The sequence below is a fragment of the Prinia subflava genome, chromosome 12, assembly GCF_021018805.1.
Source record: "Prinia subflava isolate CZ2003 ecotype Zambia chromosome 12, Cam_Psub_1.2, whole genome shotgun sequence".
In the NCBI taxonomy this organism is placed as follows: domain Eukaryota; kingdom Metazoa; phylum Chordata; class Aves; order Passeriformes; family Cisticolidae; genus Prinia; species Prinia subflava.
This window is the reverse complement of record NC_086258.1, coordinates 523,923-539,487: the sequence shown is the minus strand read 5'-3', so window position 1 is coordinate 539,487 and position 15,565 is coordinate 523,923. Positions and strand designations below refer to the sequence as shown.

At 57.8% G+C, this 15,565-nt stretch overlaps 1 protein-coding gene across 12 annotated transcripts in view; it reads left to right on the top strand.

Annotated features, from left to right (window-relative positions):
• The window catches only part of EXD3 (exonuclease 3'-5' domain containing 3), a 258,853-nt gene extending 249,436 nt beyond the window's left edge, over nt 1-9,417 (top strand). For all 12 annotated transcript variants that reach the window (XM_063409439.1, XM_063409435.1, XM_063409432.1 and 9 more), the window contains one exon: nt 6,904-9,417. In XM_063409439.1, the coding sequence (XP_063265509.1) occupies nt 6,904-7,226 (323 nt within the window). In that variant the 3' untranslated portion in view covers nt 7,227-9,417. The remainder of the gene's footprint in view (nt 1-6,903) is intronic.
• The last annotated feature ends 6,148 nt before the right edge of the window (nt 9,418-15,565 follow it).

Here is a 15,565-nt window from a genome sequence, read left to right as displayed (position 1 = left end):
GGCAGTCAAAGAGGTGGGTCCATAGGGAAAATCTCACCCGTTCCCTGATTTCCTTTACATTTTGCTGCTGAAGGGGTTGTTAGCAGGACCTGTTCTTCCCTTGTCATGGCCCAATACATGGCATGGGGTGTTCAGCACCCACAGCCCCATGCCAGGACTGTCCCCTGTCCTGTGACTCCAGCCCAGGCCACGTCATCCTTGTTATGCCCATGCATGGCCTAGACTATGGCCAGGTGCTGCTGCTTGGTAAGAAAATGCCTTTTCCCTGCTCCTGCTTCCAGGCAAGGAGGGAACCTCCTTCCATGGGCGCTTCCCCTCTCCAGGGAGGAGCTGGTGGGTGCTGGGCAGAAGGGTGATGGGGACAGATCCTTCAGGACCACCCCTCAACACAAGTCTGCATCTGGCCCAGGTGCTCCCAAGTCTTGTGGTCCAGCTGCAGACAGCCATGGGCCAGTGCTGCTCCATTTGGCTCCTGGATTTTTATAGCAAGGCTTCCAAGTGATGAAAGGCCAATTATTCATTGTGTAATAGCTCACTTTTCCTTGGACCTAGGACTTTCACAGGTTTGAGGGAACATATTCCTTGACACAGCCACATTTTTGCCTGCATGAGGGCTTTGACAGGAGTGCTGCAAATAGTTTCAAGCCCAGACAGCTTTGCTCTGTGATGTCTTTCTCCCAGTGGGGTGCTCTGAGAAGCTCAGGTGCCTGGAGCAGACAGGCAGAGAGGGGAGCAGGGCTGTGGGTCACCACAGGGCACAGGCAGTGCGTCTCTGGAGGCACTGACAGATTGTGATTCCCAAGTGATCCAGAGGAATGGGCTGTGTCACAGGCTCTTGTCTATCTAGGGGAACTCTTGTTTAGTCAGTGCAGTGAAACCAGCTGCATGGGGCCCCAGAGCTCAGTGGGTGCTCTGCCAGATGAAATCTGGTCTCTGGGAAAGGCGAGGATGTAGCCCATTCCATCAGGTTGGGAGCTGCCAAACAGAGGAGGCAAATTTAATTGTAAAATTCCCCTCACCCTCTAAAATGTGCTGCAAAAGATGAAAACAATGGATCCTGCTACCCTTGGGTCTGTGGTGCTGACCAGGCATTGTGGAGCCTCCACTCCCATGCTGGGTATGCACCCTCCCTGACCAGCTGCCAGCACTGGGGCTCTGGACACAGGTGCAGGATAAGTCCTGATGGCCTCAGGGGTGGCTGGAGGAGCAGCTGGAGTGTCCCTGCACTAGGTGGCAGGATGGCATTGGGCAGCTCGATGGTGCCCATCCTTGCCCCTGCCAGCCTGTGCAGTGGCTGGGGATTTCTCTCCCTTCTCAGCCCTGGGCTCCACCCCAAGCCTGGGGAAAAGCCAGCAGAGACAGCTCAAGGCAGGTGGGAGGAAGAGCTGCAGACCATGGTGTGGAGAAGGCTGGGCAGTGGCTCCAGGCTGGGGTGGCAGCAGGACAGTCCCTGCTCTGCAGCCACCACAGTCAGGCAGCTGAGGGCATGGGCTGGTGGGACCTGCTCCCCTTAGCCAGGAGCTCTGATGGATGGCAGGAAGAGGCCCCTACATGCCCAAAGCCCTATGGCTGGAGGCTTCCCTGATCTACTTTGCTGTGAGCATCATGCTTGTCTTGTTGCCATGTTGGAAATGTGTGAGATAGATCCCTATGCTGTCCCAGGAGTGTCCTTGCACCCATGGATCACTGCCCAGTTTGTGGGGCCAAGGCATCCCCATTGCCTTAGGCTGCTCTGAACACTTCTGCGTGGAAGAAGATGGGTTCCTGAGAGGTTGCACCCCTGGATCCAGGAGATTCCCTGCCTCCTTCAGCAACCCCATGCATTTACGCTCTCTCTTCTCCAGGGTGCAACAGAATAACAGCAGCATCCTCAGCTGGCATCCCAAGCGGGGCAGGGATGGGACCGGGGCTGCAGTGGTGAGACTAGCCAGAAACACCCCCCAGGCTCAGCTGAGTCGTGCTCTGCCAGCCTTCCCTCTTCAGTGGAATTTCACTCAATCATGTGGAAAAGCATGGCAGGGCTGGGACCCGGTGACATTGTTGTGTCTGCTGGTTTTTGAGCTCTGCTGTGCCTGCTGACAGGGGAGCTGTGCCCAGCGTGCCCTGGGAAGGAGCTGGGGGCCACTCAGAGCCGGGGACCATTGTGTGCTGCTGCCCAGCACTGGGTACAGGGCCTGGCAGTGTTCTCTTCACAGCGGCATGGGGAGATGAGAGCAGCTGGAGCTGCCTCTTGCTTGAGCTCATCCTGCCTCCTCCACCCTGGGAACATCTTAAGATCATGGCCAGGCTGCTGCAGCCCAGGTTGCACAATTCCGGGTCCTTTGTCCTTTGCTTATCTGCCTTATCGAGGAGGAGAAGATAACCAGGCATCTTCAGTGCCCTGCAATCAGCACATTTCTCAGGCTCATAACTCCTCTTATCAGGCTGATCTCTCACCATGGCCGAGGTTTCCCATGCACCTTTGTACTCCAAGAATGCTCCAAGGTCTGTGTTCAGCTTTGACAAAGCTGTGAGCTTTCTCCCAAACCCCCAGCCTGGCTGCAGCCAAGCCCCACACACCGCTCCTGTGGTGGGTGCAGGGCTCGGGGCTGGCACAGGGCTGCCAGACCCACAGCCTCTCTAGAGGCAGCAGAAGCTGCCAGGTGCTTGCCTGAGCCAGCCAGGACAGGCACCCAACTCCTCGCCCCAAGGCCTTGGTTTGGGCTGGGGTGACACAGAGGGACCTGGGCAAGAAACAGGGCCTGTGGGGCAGAATTTTGGTCAGAAGTACCTGGCTCCCTGGAAAGTTGTTGGCTACCACCCTGACACTGAAACCCTGGGGGTGCCCAGGGCTCACACAGTGGGGATGGGTTATTCCCAGCCAAATGAGGGCTGTGTGGGCTGGGGAAGAGGAATGGGCATAGGTTCAAAGGAGGTTTGCCCCGATCCTGCTCTGTCCTAGCCTCCCAAGCCCTGCTGTGCTCCGTGTCCTGCCATGGAAGTCTCAGTACTGTCCCAAGTAATGCTGATCCAGCATTCCAGCATTGCAGCTGACAGAATAGGCTGGAGGGACTACAGGTCACCAGTGTCACCATCACGGTGGCCTTTCATTGTGACCCCTACTAAGAGCCCCTCTGTGTGAGAGAATGCGCGTGCCCTTGCCCACAGCAGGCAGCCCATGTCCTGTCCCTGATCCATCCCACTGGGCTCAGCCCCATGTCCATGAGCAGGACCTTGCAGTGGGGCACATAGAGCTGCAGCTCCTGTCTCATCCCTATCTTGGGACAAGACACTTTGCCCCCACAGCCTCCCTGTGGCAATAGTTCAGTGTTTTTGTGGGACTGCCAGAGTGATCCCTGGGACTGAAGGTCCCACATGCTGCCATGTCCCCCCAGGTGAAGGGGGGTCCCTTGGTCCCTTGGACTGCCCAGAGCCTGTTCAGTGCCCAGGGTGTGGGATGGGCCTCTGGCATGGGTCTGCCCCACTGTCTTGGTGTTGGTGACTGGGGTCTGAAGGAAGGGGATCCAATCCTGGCTGGAGAGCTCCTGCTCCACCCACCTCGTGGAGTCACCCCACCCTGGAGCATACAGCAGGGGCTTGAGCACAAAGTGGGGCTGCTGCAGAGGTGACAAGTGTGTGCAGAGGTGGGATCCCACCACTGAGAGTGGCCTGCTCAGCTCAGGAAAGAACCTGATGCAGAAATAAGCAGAATGAGAGTCCTGCAGGATCCACTCTCACCTGGACATGGCAGCATTTGCTGGCCAAGAGACGTCATGGTGGGAACAGCAGAGGTTTTTGCCGTTCCCGTGGGATTCATTCCCACAGGCAGGCAGGGGTGGGCAGGAGCTATGAGTGGGCAGCACACGCGAGGCCAGGAGGAGATGGCCCTTGTGCTAAGCACTGCCCAGTTGGGGACAGTGCCAGGGGACAACTGTTGCTGCCTGTGGAGCTCTGCAGCACTCATGTGGGGGTGCTCAACCTTGGGGGGTGCTGCAGGGCTCAGCCCCTCACCCAGGCTCTGTCATCCCCAGGGTGACCCAGCCAAGAGGGGGAGAGGTGAGTGAGAGGCGAAGGGGGTTTTATTTTCAAGATGTTTTATAATAGGATTATTAGTTCCCAAGAAGTGTTTCGGATCGATTCGGTAAGGAATCGTTTTCCTTTCTCCTCTGCGGGGATGCAGTGGGAATCCAGCCTTTGGTGTGAACCTCGTAGAGCTCTGGAAGCCACAGATCTGACAAGCTCCTGGCTGGAAAGACGCGCTGGGCCCCTGCTGCCCCAAGCACCCTACACACACCTTTTGCTCCATCTCTGGTGGAACTCCAGGGTGTGCAGCATCCACGCAAGCTGGGCTGCAGTCCCAAGGGAGCCGTGGCTCCACTGGGGAGGCCTCTGCCTGTCTGTAAGGGGACAAAAAAATCCCCTGTGCAAACCCCCCTTTCCCCAGGAAACCCCTGTTTTTTTGGGGGACCCAGCCTTTCCCAGCTCAGTTTTCCCACATGCCCGGCTGGCATCCTGTGCCTGGCGCCTGGTGGCCCTTTCACCCTGTCGGTGAGGAGAGCACAGGCATCTTCAAAAGCCCCGGGAAGAATCTGGTGGGAGGGGGAGAAGGGGTTTTACAAGCTCCCATTCAGAAATGGTCACTTTGAAGTGATGTAGCATTTTCAACCCTTTGAAGAGCCACAATTAGGAGGGGGCTGGTGCAAGTAAAGGCAAAACTACAGGGTGACCATCCTGGCCTTTCTCTCCTCAGGCTTTTAAGGGATGAACTTTCCCTCCCTGCCTGCCTTTTTCCCACGAGCCTGGGGAGGGGGGTGGGATTGGGGTGTTTGGGGGAGCTGGATGTTTCCCATCCCCCTGTGCAGGGAAGGAGGAGTCTCCCATTGGCTTTGCCCACCAGCAGCAGGACAATGGACGGAGCGTGTTGGAAGAGAGAGTGAATTACTCAGTATCCCTGCAGGCACACAGAATGTCAATGTGCTGTCAGAGTCCTGGTGCCATGTTCTAGCCAGGGAAATTTTAGGCTCCATGATGGGGAAAGCTGTTGGCCATGGGTGCTGCCAGTGTAATTTCCATTGCATTGGATCTGAAAGTACCACCCAAGGTCGATGTCCCTCCCTTCAGGGTCTGGTGCTTGTGAGCAGGAAGGATAAAAGGAAAAAGGGTGCCCAGGCTGAGGCCACCCTATGCCACCAAACACAGGAGTGGCACAGGGCAGAGAGAGGTGGGAAGAGGGTGAGGACAGAGTCCCTGTTCCTGCCATGGGGATATGCCACCCACTAGCAGGCTTTATCCTGGAGGAATGGACTCCTGGGAAATGGACTCCTCCACATCCCTGCTCTGGGTGGCTCAGGAATCTCAAAGAGCAGCCTGGGTGTTTCACCACTTCCCAGAAACTGGAGAAAATAGGAAATTGAGGTCATTTTTTCCCTTTAAGTGTAGATGCCAGTGTCCAAAGCAGATGCAGGGGGTGAAGGAAAGGCCTATCCATGAGTGGGGCCATGAGGCACTTGCCCAGGGCACAGCCCTGGTGAACCCAGCTCTTGTCCACTGTCTCAGACAGGGCTTGGGGCTGCTCCCTCTTGTGCTGTGGCAGCAAACCCCAAAGAAGTGCTGCTGCTGGGGAATGTGGTGGTGAAGGGCTGGCCTGCAAATCACCCCTGAGAACATCTCCAGTGACAGCCGTGATCCTGAGCATGGCTTTTTGTGTGCTGGGAACAGGGGGTGACTGTAGCCCACCAGCTTGGGCTGGTCATCTTCCCTGGGGAGGTGTGGAAGGTCTTGGGGGGGTCTGGGGAACCCCTCTGAACCAGGGGCTGGTGTAAGCTGATCCTTCCACACTTCCCCTGGGCTGTGGCTCTTTCTGCTCATGCAGTGGGCAGGCCCAGACCCTGCTGCACATTTGGGGGGTGACTCTGCCAGGATGAGATGGCCATTTCAGGGCTGTCCCCAGCCATGATAATCCCTAGCATGTCCCAGCTCCCGATGGCTCTGGAATGCAGGGAAGGGCCAGCTGGGAATGCTGGTGTCCCTCTTGGTCCCAGCTGGCTCCTGACAGGGTCCCTGTGATCCTGAAAAGGGTGGACACCTGAGAAGTCAGCCGGAGTGATGCAGGATACCTTTTGTTGTCTTAACTGGTGCCTGGCCAGGACGGAGTCATCCCACAGCAAAACGGAGTCATCCCACAGCAATAACTGCAGCCTGTTCCCGGCTGCCAGGCTCTGATGGATGGGAGGCAGCTCAGCCCTCAGCTTCCGCTGCCCTGATCCAAGACGCGCCGTGCCCCGCCGCGGGCGGGAGAGCGCTCACAGGGCTGGGGCTTGTGGGACAGCTCGGGGGACACTTCCCCGTGACACTGAGCCCCTTGCCCAGGGTACATGGTGGAACGTGGGGGGTCACACACCGGGGATGGGGTCACACACAGCCCAAAGCCCCGTGTCTGCGGGCAGGGGGAGAGTCGTGGATACCATTAGCAACTGATCACGGCGGTGGCTTAATTAAAACAGCAGTGAGGGCTTCCCTGCTGTTTGTTTGCCCCATAACGCAGTCAGGGGTGGGGGCACTGCCGCATTCCGAGAGCAGCCCGTGACAGGGAGGGAAAACCACTGCACCCAGGACAGCAGCAGCACTGGTGCTGTTACCTAGACTGGAACAGACCCCAAGACATGGCAAAAGAACTGCAGGAGGTGCCAGGCTATTGCAGGGGAGCAAGTGCTACATGGGTGCCATACTTAGGTCAGGCAGCTGCTGGATGCTGGTGACCAGGCACTTTCTCCCAAGTTCAGGGGATGCTCCTCCCTGGGAAGCAGGGCAGAACCTGAACCCTTGTAGGGATGACCTTCACAAGGGTCGCTCACATGGCTGAGCACAGATTCTGCTCATCACACCAGTGACTGATGGTTTGTCTGCTGTCTCCTCTCTCCACAGGCTGCCCAGGGAGCCCGAGCTGCAATGGCACAGCCAGAGCTGCTGTCTGTGACACGGCCCAGCCTGGCCATGCCCCACATGGCCGGCAGGCAGAGGGGGTAGAGCAGTGTGGGGCAGCCACGGTGTTAGCAGGGGACATGGTCCTGCAGGTCGCTGCAATTCCCCCCGGGGTGCTGGACAGAGCCAAGCTCACCGACTTCTACTGCTGCACCCGCTGTGGGAAAGTGTTTTGGGAAGGGTCCCATTTTGGACGTGTTGTCTCCCAGTTTCAGGATGTTCTTGTGGCCTCTGGGGACACACAGAGTGTCTATGAGCTGAGCTGAGCTGGGCTGAGCTGAGCTGAGCTGTGCTGAGGGGAAGCACAGGGGCCCCACAGGGGAATGGGAACTGCCTGGAGAACCTCAGCAAATTTTGGGCTTTGAGTTTCCAGAGAGAGGCTGGAAGTGGGGAGGGAGGAGCTCTCATTTTGGGATCCACCATGACGAGCACTGTCACAGATGCACCAGTGGTTTACAACAGCCCAAAAATATGTGGCCTTCATGAGATCATTAAAGGAGAGGTGGCTGAAGAATGGACCCTTTGCTTTATTTCTGCCCCCCTCCAAAATACAGATGTCAAAATGGTGGCAGAGCTCTTCTGACCAAAATCACCACCTCAGTAGTGCTGACCCCACCACACCCACACACCCCAGTGCCCCTCTGCCCACTAACTCATGGGCGACAGGAGCTGCATCCCCACCAGCAGCACAGGGCAGAGAGCATCCTGAGCACTCCCAGCCTGTGGGACATGTGCCATGTCTCAACCTATCCCCAGCATCCTGCTTACCCTGATCCTGCGCTCCTAGCGCTGCTTGGAGGCAGCTGGTGAGTGCAGGCATGGAAGCCTGGGGAGGCTGAGCATTGCTGGGCTCAGGGAAATTTCTGGGTGTACCATGATGCCCATTGGCATCTGCACCCCTGTGCTGGGGCCTGGGATGCCCCAGTAGGGCCAGGCTGGTCCTGGGTGTGCTCCCACTGGTGCCAAAGCTGCCAAAGCCTCCCCCTTCCCTGGGGAGATGCCTCAGGACAGCCCTGTGCCCAGGCTCCATGCAGGGTGCGTAGGAGAGGCAGTGATGTGTGTGGGCCCACCAACACCCGGAGCTGGCATCACTGGTGGAACTGGCCAGCATCTAAAGGAGGCTGCATGTGCCATGGAGATCCCAGGCCAGGTCCTGCAGCTCCAAGGGGCTGCTTTCCAGTGCTGTGCCTCCTGATCCACGGCTAGGCTCACACCATTCTATCCTGAACAGAGGAGCCTCTGCAAAATTCCTCTCATAATCTGGTTTAAATGCCAGGCCATGCTATTATTGTTGAGAGGGCCTGAGGACCTCTTGGCTGAGGTGTGACATTTATGGGTCAATGAAGCACCTGCCCAGGCAGCTCATGCTGCAGTTCAGGACTCATTTTCCCTCTTCCAAAGCTTTTGGCCACACAGTGCCAGGGGCTCCTTCCTCTCAGGGACATCTCACCCTCTGGCTCCTCTTTAATAAAAGAAAAAAAAAATCCACTTTTAACATTCTTCTTTCCTATAGGATCCATAATATTAATGCCTGAGCATTAATTGGCACAAGTGACCCTAAAAGACAACCATCTCTCATTGCCATTACCAGGCACTGAGCAGCCCAAGCCCTTCAGGCTGCACATAGGCTCATCCTTGTGTCAGCATCCTGCTTCTTCAGGATTTGTTTTGGGAGGACAGAAACTGGGATGAGGCAAAGCAGCAATCATGCAGAGTCTCCAACTGCCAGCCCCCACAGTGTGCACTGCTTCATCATGCCATGAAATAAACCTCTCCAAAATGGGATGAACCCTTCCCGGCCCTGTTTAGTGGAAGCTGCTGAGCCACATGTACATCTGACCACTCATGGGCACTTCTGGCCTTTACTTGCTGGGTTTTCCAGAGCTGTGGTTTCACATTTGTCTGCCACTGCTTCCACTGTGGAGGGGAGCTCACGGGAGATGGGGGACACATGGCCCTGTCCCTCAGCTGGGGACAGCTGCCTAGAAGGTGCCTTTCCCTCTAATCACTGGGGACAGTAGGGTCACCTCCTGACCAACTCCAGGACTTCATCTGCTTGAGACCTCCCCCAGTTTAGGGGTGAGCTCTTGTGCTTACAGTCAGGGCTGTGCTAGGGCAGGGTCCTATCGATGGGACTTGTTCTGGGACACCAACCCAGGGCAGAATCCAGCAAGTGCTGTGTACCTGTCGACATGGCACAAAACAGCTCCTAGAGGGTTCTGTCCAGCTCCTGGGGACAGGGGCAGTGGTTGGGATCCAGCATAGCACCTCTTCCTTCCTGCTGCCCGCAGGAGGTGGTGCCATGGTGGGCAGTGTGCAGCAAGGTCACCTCCAGTCATACAGCAAATTCCACATCAGATCAGCCTTGAGGAGCATCCAGGAGCTAATAAATTGTCCAGTTTTGAATGGTGGATACATATCAAAGGGAATTAAAACAGCTTTCTAATCAGCTTACAATATTGTTTCCTTATCTGGCTGCTAAAAAAAAATTACAAAATCCCATTGTCTGTGCCATACTAATGTTTAACATTTGGTGGGGCAGTAATGAGCGCTCCTTGGTTTTGTGGAGTCGTTTGATCCTGCGTGGGAAGGGCAGCCCCAGCAGTGTTGTGGCAGGGATGAGTGCTCTGCGGGGACTGCCCACTCCAGAGCCCATGGATCCCCCGGTTGTTCCACCTGTGCTCAGCTCCTGCCTTTGCATGACAGGATGTGGTCATGGGGGGACCCCAGGATAAAACAGCACTGAGGAAGCATTTTATTGCTCTTTATCATGAATGGGATCTGGCTGAGCAGCATCCATCCCTCAGCCCTGGGAAACCACATGTTGCATTGGCTGTCAGATGGTTCCTCTCCTCTCCTTGTGTACTCCCACACATCCTTCAGCGTTTGACAGGGACAAGGTGTTTGATGCTCAGGACAGCTTTAGTTTACAAATGAATATATCAACATTGTTCCTCATCAAGCAGGAATGCACTTCCCTCCCTTCTCCCCCACCTTATCCCCATCCCCTTCCAAGCAAACTTCCTTCCTCCTGTAATCTGGAGCGGAAACCTCGCCACATATTTGACCAGCTCACAGAAATCAGCTCAGTGTTCCCTGGCGTGACTTTGTGCCTTGAACTAGGGCTGGCTGGTCCTTAAGGCAGCCAGCAAGGCATGGGAGGAGGGAGGAGGACAGGGGCTGTACCACTACTCAGCCTCATCCTGGAGCCGCTCTTCCAGCCGGATGCTCCAACTGAGCCCCCAGTTGCTCAGCTGCCATTTTCAAACAAACCAATGTGGTTTTGGACACAGATCCAGCCTGAGCTGGCTGTGAGCTCCGGCCCTTGTGCTGCCCCACACCGTGGGAATGCTGCTCCCACAGGGTAGGGTCACTGCTCACAGTGAGGGGAGAGGAGAGTGGTGTCTGTCAAGGAGGGACGTTGGCATCGATCAGGGGATGTTTGCTCCCTGGGGAATAGCCTGGGACCAGACCCTTCCCATCAACCTGCCAATATGTGGGCATGACCCTTAGGCAAATGAGCTTCTATCACTCACCAAGCATGTGTCCCATGGGGGCTATGGCCATGTCACCCCCAAGCCTGCTTAGATCCCAGGATTGTCCCCACGGAGCAGTCAGCAGGTACAGAAGCCACTCCTGGTGGGCTGTAATGAGTCTTCTGGGAGAACTGTGCAGTGGGAGAAGTGAGGTGACATATCTCCATCCCACAGCCACCACAAAGGGGTGGTCATACAGTGCAACCAAACAGATTGCCGAGAGCAGCTTTGGCTGCCTCATCCCTGGAATTAACCAAAGCCAGGACTGACAGGACTTGGAGCAAGCTGGGATAGTGGAAGGCATCACTGCCCCTGGCATGGGTTGTGACAAGATGAGTTTTAAAGATCACTTCCAATCTAAATCAGTCTGTGATTCTGTGGTAAGTGGCCCCAAGAACCATGTGTCTCAGGAGATGGCAATTTCCTGGCATCAAAACCCTGCACTGACACTGGGTTCAATCCTGGAGCTCATTCAGATGATTCAGGACAAGATAATTATGGCCCAAAGGTGGGGAGGTTGGCCCAGGGTACATAAAACCAAGGTCTGTGTCTCCAACCAACTCTATCAGCACCTGCAAAGTGAAGATACGGTCCCTCCAAGTGCCAGTTTTCCAGGACCAGAAGCCTCACTAGGAGCTGCCAGCACACCAGGTCAGGGACATGTGATGGTGTCATTTTAGCAGAACACAAGCTGGAGCCATGGAAGTTTGGAGAATGTGTGCTCAAAGGCCATGGGGTCATCAGTCAAGGGGAGACCTCAGCATGGCCTGGCAGCACTGAGACACTGGTGCACTCAGAGATCCTTCCCTGTGGCACCAGGCAGGAATTCTGCAGCTCCAAGTGTGTCCCAGCTGGTGGCCTTTTGCTCCAGAAGCATTTTTGTGCTGTCAGACACTGAGACCATAGGCTACCTCAGAAAAGCTGCAGCATTTCCAGCAGGATAAGGACTGACAAGATGGGGCACTGGACTGGTTAAAGGCCAAGCTGCAGTGAGATAACCCAAACTGTACAGCCCAGCACCACATCCTCCAGCCCAGGGACACCCCTGCCTGTGTGATCCCCAGAGGACAATGACTATGTGAAGTGTTATGGCCCTCCTTGAGTCTCACTCACGTTTTAAATCCTGTTTGTCACAGGCTGGGAGGGAGGGACCATGCAGAACAGCATCTACAGTGACGTCCGTGGGAAGTGGTAGTCCCCAGACCATGTTCCTGCAGTGGCCCCTGTGGTGTGGGAGTCCCAGGAGGATGCCCTTGTCCACAGAACTTCCCAAACCCCTTCTGAGAGATTTTCTTGTGGTGCTGTGCTGCCTGCAGAAGACACAGGGCACCCACACATGTCCTCACCACAAGAGCATGAAGTTTCCCTTGCAAACCCCCAGCTCTGGCCTCAGGAGCTCTGCCTGCAGGGCTGACAAGGTCCCGGGCCACCCAGGCACAGTATGGGTGCCACCAAAGGCTCCTGGTGTGTGATGTGTCCATAAGGGAGAGCATGAGGCCAATCCCACGGCCTCATCCTGCTTGTGCAGCGCTCAGACCACACGGAGGACGGGTAGCCCCTCAGACCCCCATCGACCTCTTCCCCACCAGTGACAGGGATCTCCTTTCTTGCCCCAAGAGGTGAATCCGCACAAGGGAGGCTGTTCCCACGCAGCAGCCACAGCCCCGGCTGGGCTCCCTGCATCCCCACACCCACATCTCCGCGGCGGGGCAGGCGGCATTGGCCGAGCCCCGCGTTTCCCCACCGGGGCTGCGGCAGCCGCTTTGCCAAAAGGTCGGGAGGCAAAGCGCCGGTGTGGCCAGCAGCGGAGGAAACCTCCGCGCTTCCTCCGGCTCCGGGGAACCGAGCGGGCAGGGCGCTCTCCCTCGCACGCCTTTCGCTGGGGCTCTGCGCTGGGAAGAAAAGCTCCCGTCTTTCCCACGCTCTCCGACACATTTTAATGAATTAAGTGGGGGCACGCCCCCTCGCCGCCTGCCCCGGATCCGTCCCCCCGGCTCTCCGGCTCTCTGCAAGGAGGCCTCGGGGGGTGGCTGGACTCTTGCTGCCGTGTCCGCCTGGCCGGGAGGACAGGCATGTCCCGCTGGGATTTTTTTTGGAAGAGGGCTTTGACGTGCCCAGCCCAACGCGCCCAGACCCGGGGCGGCTCTGAGCGCCGGCGGTGATGCCGGTAGCAGCCAGCCCTTCTCCCTCCCGTAGGCTCTCACGGGCGCGGGGAAATTTGGCCGTCACGTCTCCTGAGGAGGGGAAATTTGTTCCGCTCCTCTTGGCGTGACCGTTCCCTTAAGGCATCGCAGCTCCGGGGCCCTTCCCCGCCTCCCGCCACGTCTTGCCCTCGCCTCAGAAGGGAGCGGGTAAATCACTGGGTGGGACTGCTGGTTTTGCAGGGCCCCGTGAAGCGAGGGCAGGGGCCCCCGATAGCCCCTTCGCGGCCGGCGGGCAGCAGAGCCGCGCAGGGAGCCTGGCCCGGCCATCACACCACTCCCGGCTCCTCTCGGATTACAGAGCTGGGTACAAACTGGAGTTGAAATGCAGCTTTTCAAATCTGTCTTTTTATTTTCCGTTTTTCCCCCTTGCTTTTTCGCTCTTTCCCCTCCCTCTCTGGCCCCGTTCCCAGGCTGAGTCCTGCCCCCACCTGCCGGTCCCGAACATTTGCATGGCTGGGTCCCTGCCAGGGCTCTTTTTCTCACCAGTGTCACTGGCAAATGCAGATTTGCTTGCGAGGATGTAACTCTGGACAAGCTCCAGACCGGGGAGGTGTGAGCAATTCCCACTCTCCCACGGCTCGCTCACAGGGCTCCCACACCTCGCAGGATACGGCCAGTAAAGACACAAAATCGGCTGTCCCGGGATATTTAGGAGTAAGGAGAGGGGGAGACAGGACGAGCAGAGCCCCGACACCCAGGCCACCGCACCTACGTCCAGCAAAGCTGCCGCACGACCCCACTACCTTCCCTTTTCCAGCTTTGTCGTGTTGGGTTTGCTGGGATTAGTGCCCGCGGACAGTCACGGGCTGCGGTGACTCCAGCGCTGCCCGCACGCTGTTTGCCCTGCCGGGCTGTGCCAGCCCCCGGGCACAACTGGAGCTGCTGTGAGTCACCGTGAGTCACGGCACGTCCCGCCGCTCACTGCGGTAAGACGGCACGGGAGACGGGACAGGGATTGCCGCTGGTGATCTCCGTGGTTGGAGTGATGGGGACAGAGCCACAGCCCACTGCCCGGCACGGGGCCCTCAGGGGACGGGACAGAGGCAGGAGTGGTTCCTCTTCAGTGTCCTCAGGCAAACCTGGCTTCTACACAGACCCCCAGAGCTTCAAGCCCTGAGCCCATGTCAGTGCCCTGTGCCAGCGCTGCAGAGGCCCCACGTCCCAGCGGCACAGGGACATCCTGGGAGAATGCTGCACAGGCACAGGAGAGCAGAGGGGCTGTCTGCAGCCCCCAGCAGCAGTAACGTTCCAATCCCGCCTCTTCCATGAGAACGACGGACTGCAACACAGTCACATTAGAGAGGTGTGACAGGGAGAGCTCTGGCCTGGGGGAGCCAAACAGTCAGACAGAGACCAGACAGAGGGAATTGGGATAGAGCTTGGGATCAGAAGGTCATCAATTGGCACGAGTGAGGAGATAGGGATGTGGATTGAGATGGGGATGGGAATAGGGTGGATGGGGATGGGGATGGAGATGGGGGTGTGCATGGGCATAGGATGAGAGTGGATACAAGGACAGGAAGGAGATGGGGAGATGAGCATGGAGATGAGGATGGATGTAAAGATGGGAATGGGATAGGAATGAGAACAACTAGCTGCAGAAATTTACTTAGAAAAGGAGACCCTTTATGGGAAGAGAATGAGGATCTGCTTCAACAACTCCTTACAGCCTAAATCTAGGTGGGATTAGAAGGACCCAGACGGGGCAGGAGTGTTCCCAGGCTACTCCAGCTGCTGGGAAAAGCCACAGAAACAGGACGTGGAGCAAGTCACACTTGGAGCTCAAGGCCACTGTCCTCCAGCTGTGCGGCAGACACTCCATGATGGCACATTTCATCGGCGGAGGCTGAATTTAGCAGTTGGCCGATTTCTCCCTTTCCCTCCCCAAAAGAACAGACCAGCAGTCCCAGCTGACAGCAGCTTGCCACCCATCTGTCCCAGCGTGGCTGCTGTCACCTCGGTTTATGACACGCTCCTTCCTCTCTCCCTGCACCTCCAGCCCTCTTCTGCCGACCAAATGCCCGTGAGACTGTGGAAGCTGGCCCGGGAGCACCGCTTCCCACCTGGACCCGCCGTTTGCTCCTCGGGGACCAAACGGGAACAGGACGGGGGCCAGGGGTGCAAGAGGGCCCAGCCAGGGGGTCCCCCCAGCACCGTTTCCGACTGGTGCGGTCTTTTTGGGAATTTTTCCCCATTTTTCTGCCTCCCTGCCGTGTCCACATCTCCCAGCGCTCCAGCACCAGGAACGTGGTCACAGGCTGAGCAGCGGGTCCGACCCCGGATAAAGCCCCGGGCAGCAGAACTGAGCCCCTCCAGGGCTTGCAGGACATGGTGGGGACTGCATCTTTCCCCCCTTAAATCAATCTCACCCGTGGGTCCCTGAAACCCGGTGTAGCCCCCCCGGGAGCCCGCAGAGGAGCTGGACGCCGCAAGCTGAACGCCCCGTTCTGCTCCGTGACCTGTCCCTGTTGGCTCATGGAGACACAAACCCGCAGCAACACGGTGTCACCCCAAATCGGGGGTAACCGTAGCCCCCTGGTGACCGTCATTCTTGTGGGTCCCGGCTGGGGCGCCCGAGCCGAGCCGAGCCGAGCCGAGCCGAGCCGAGCCGAGCCGCGCCGAGCCGCGCCGAGCCGCGAGCGCAGCCCCGAGTGCGGCCGAGCGAAGCCGAGGCGGGAGCGCCCCCCATCGCCCCCTCCCTCCCTCGCTAGCGCGCGCGGCGTCCGCGCCCGTCCCGCTCATCCCGCGGAGGGGGCGCGTCCTCTCCCTCTGCCACGCCTCCTCCTCCCGTTCAGACCAATAGGCGCCCGCGGCGTGGCCCCGCCCCCGAGCTCGTCACGGCCGTGCCATTGTTATGCAAATAAA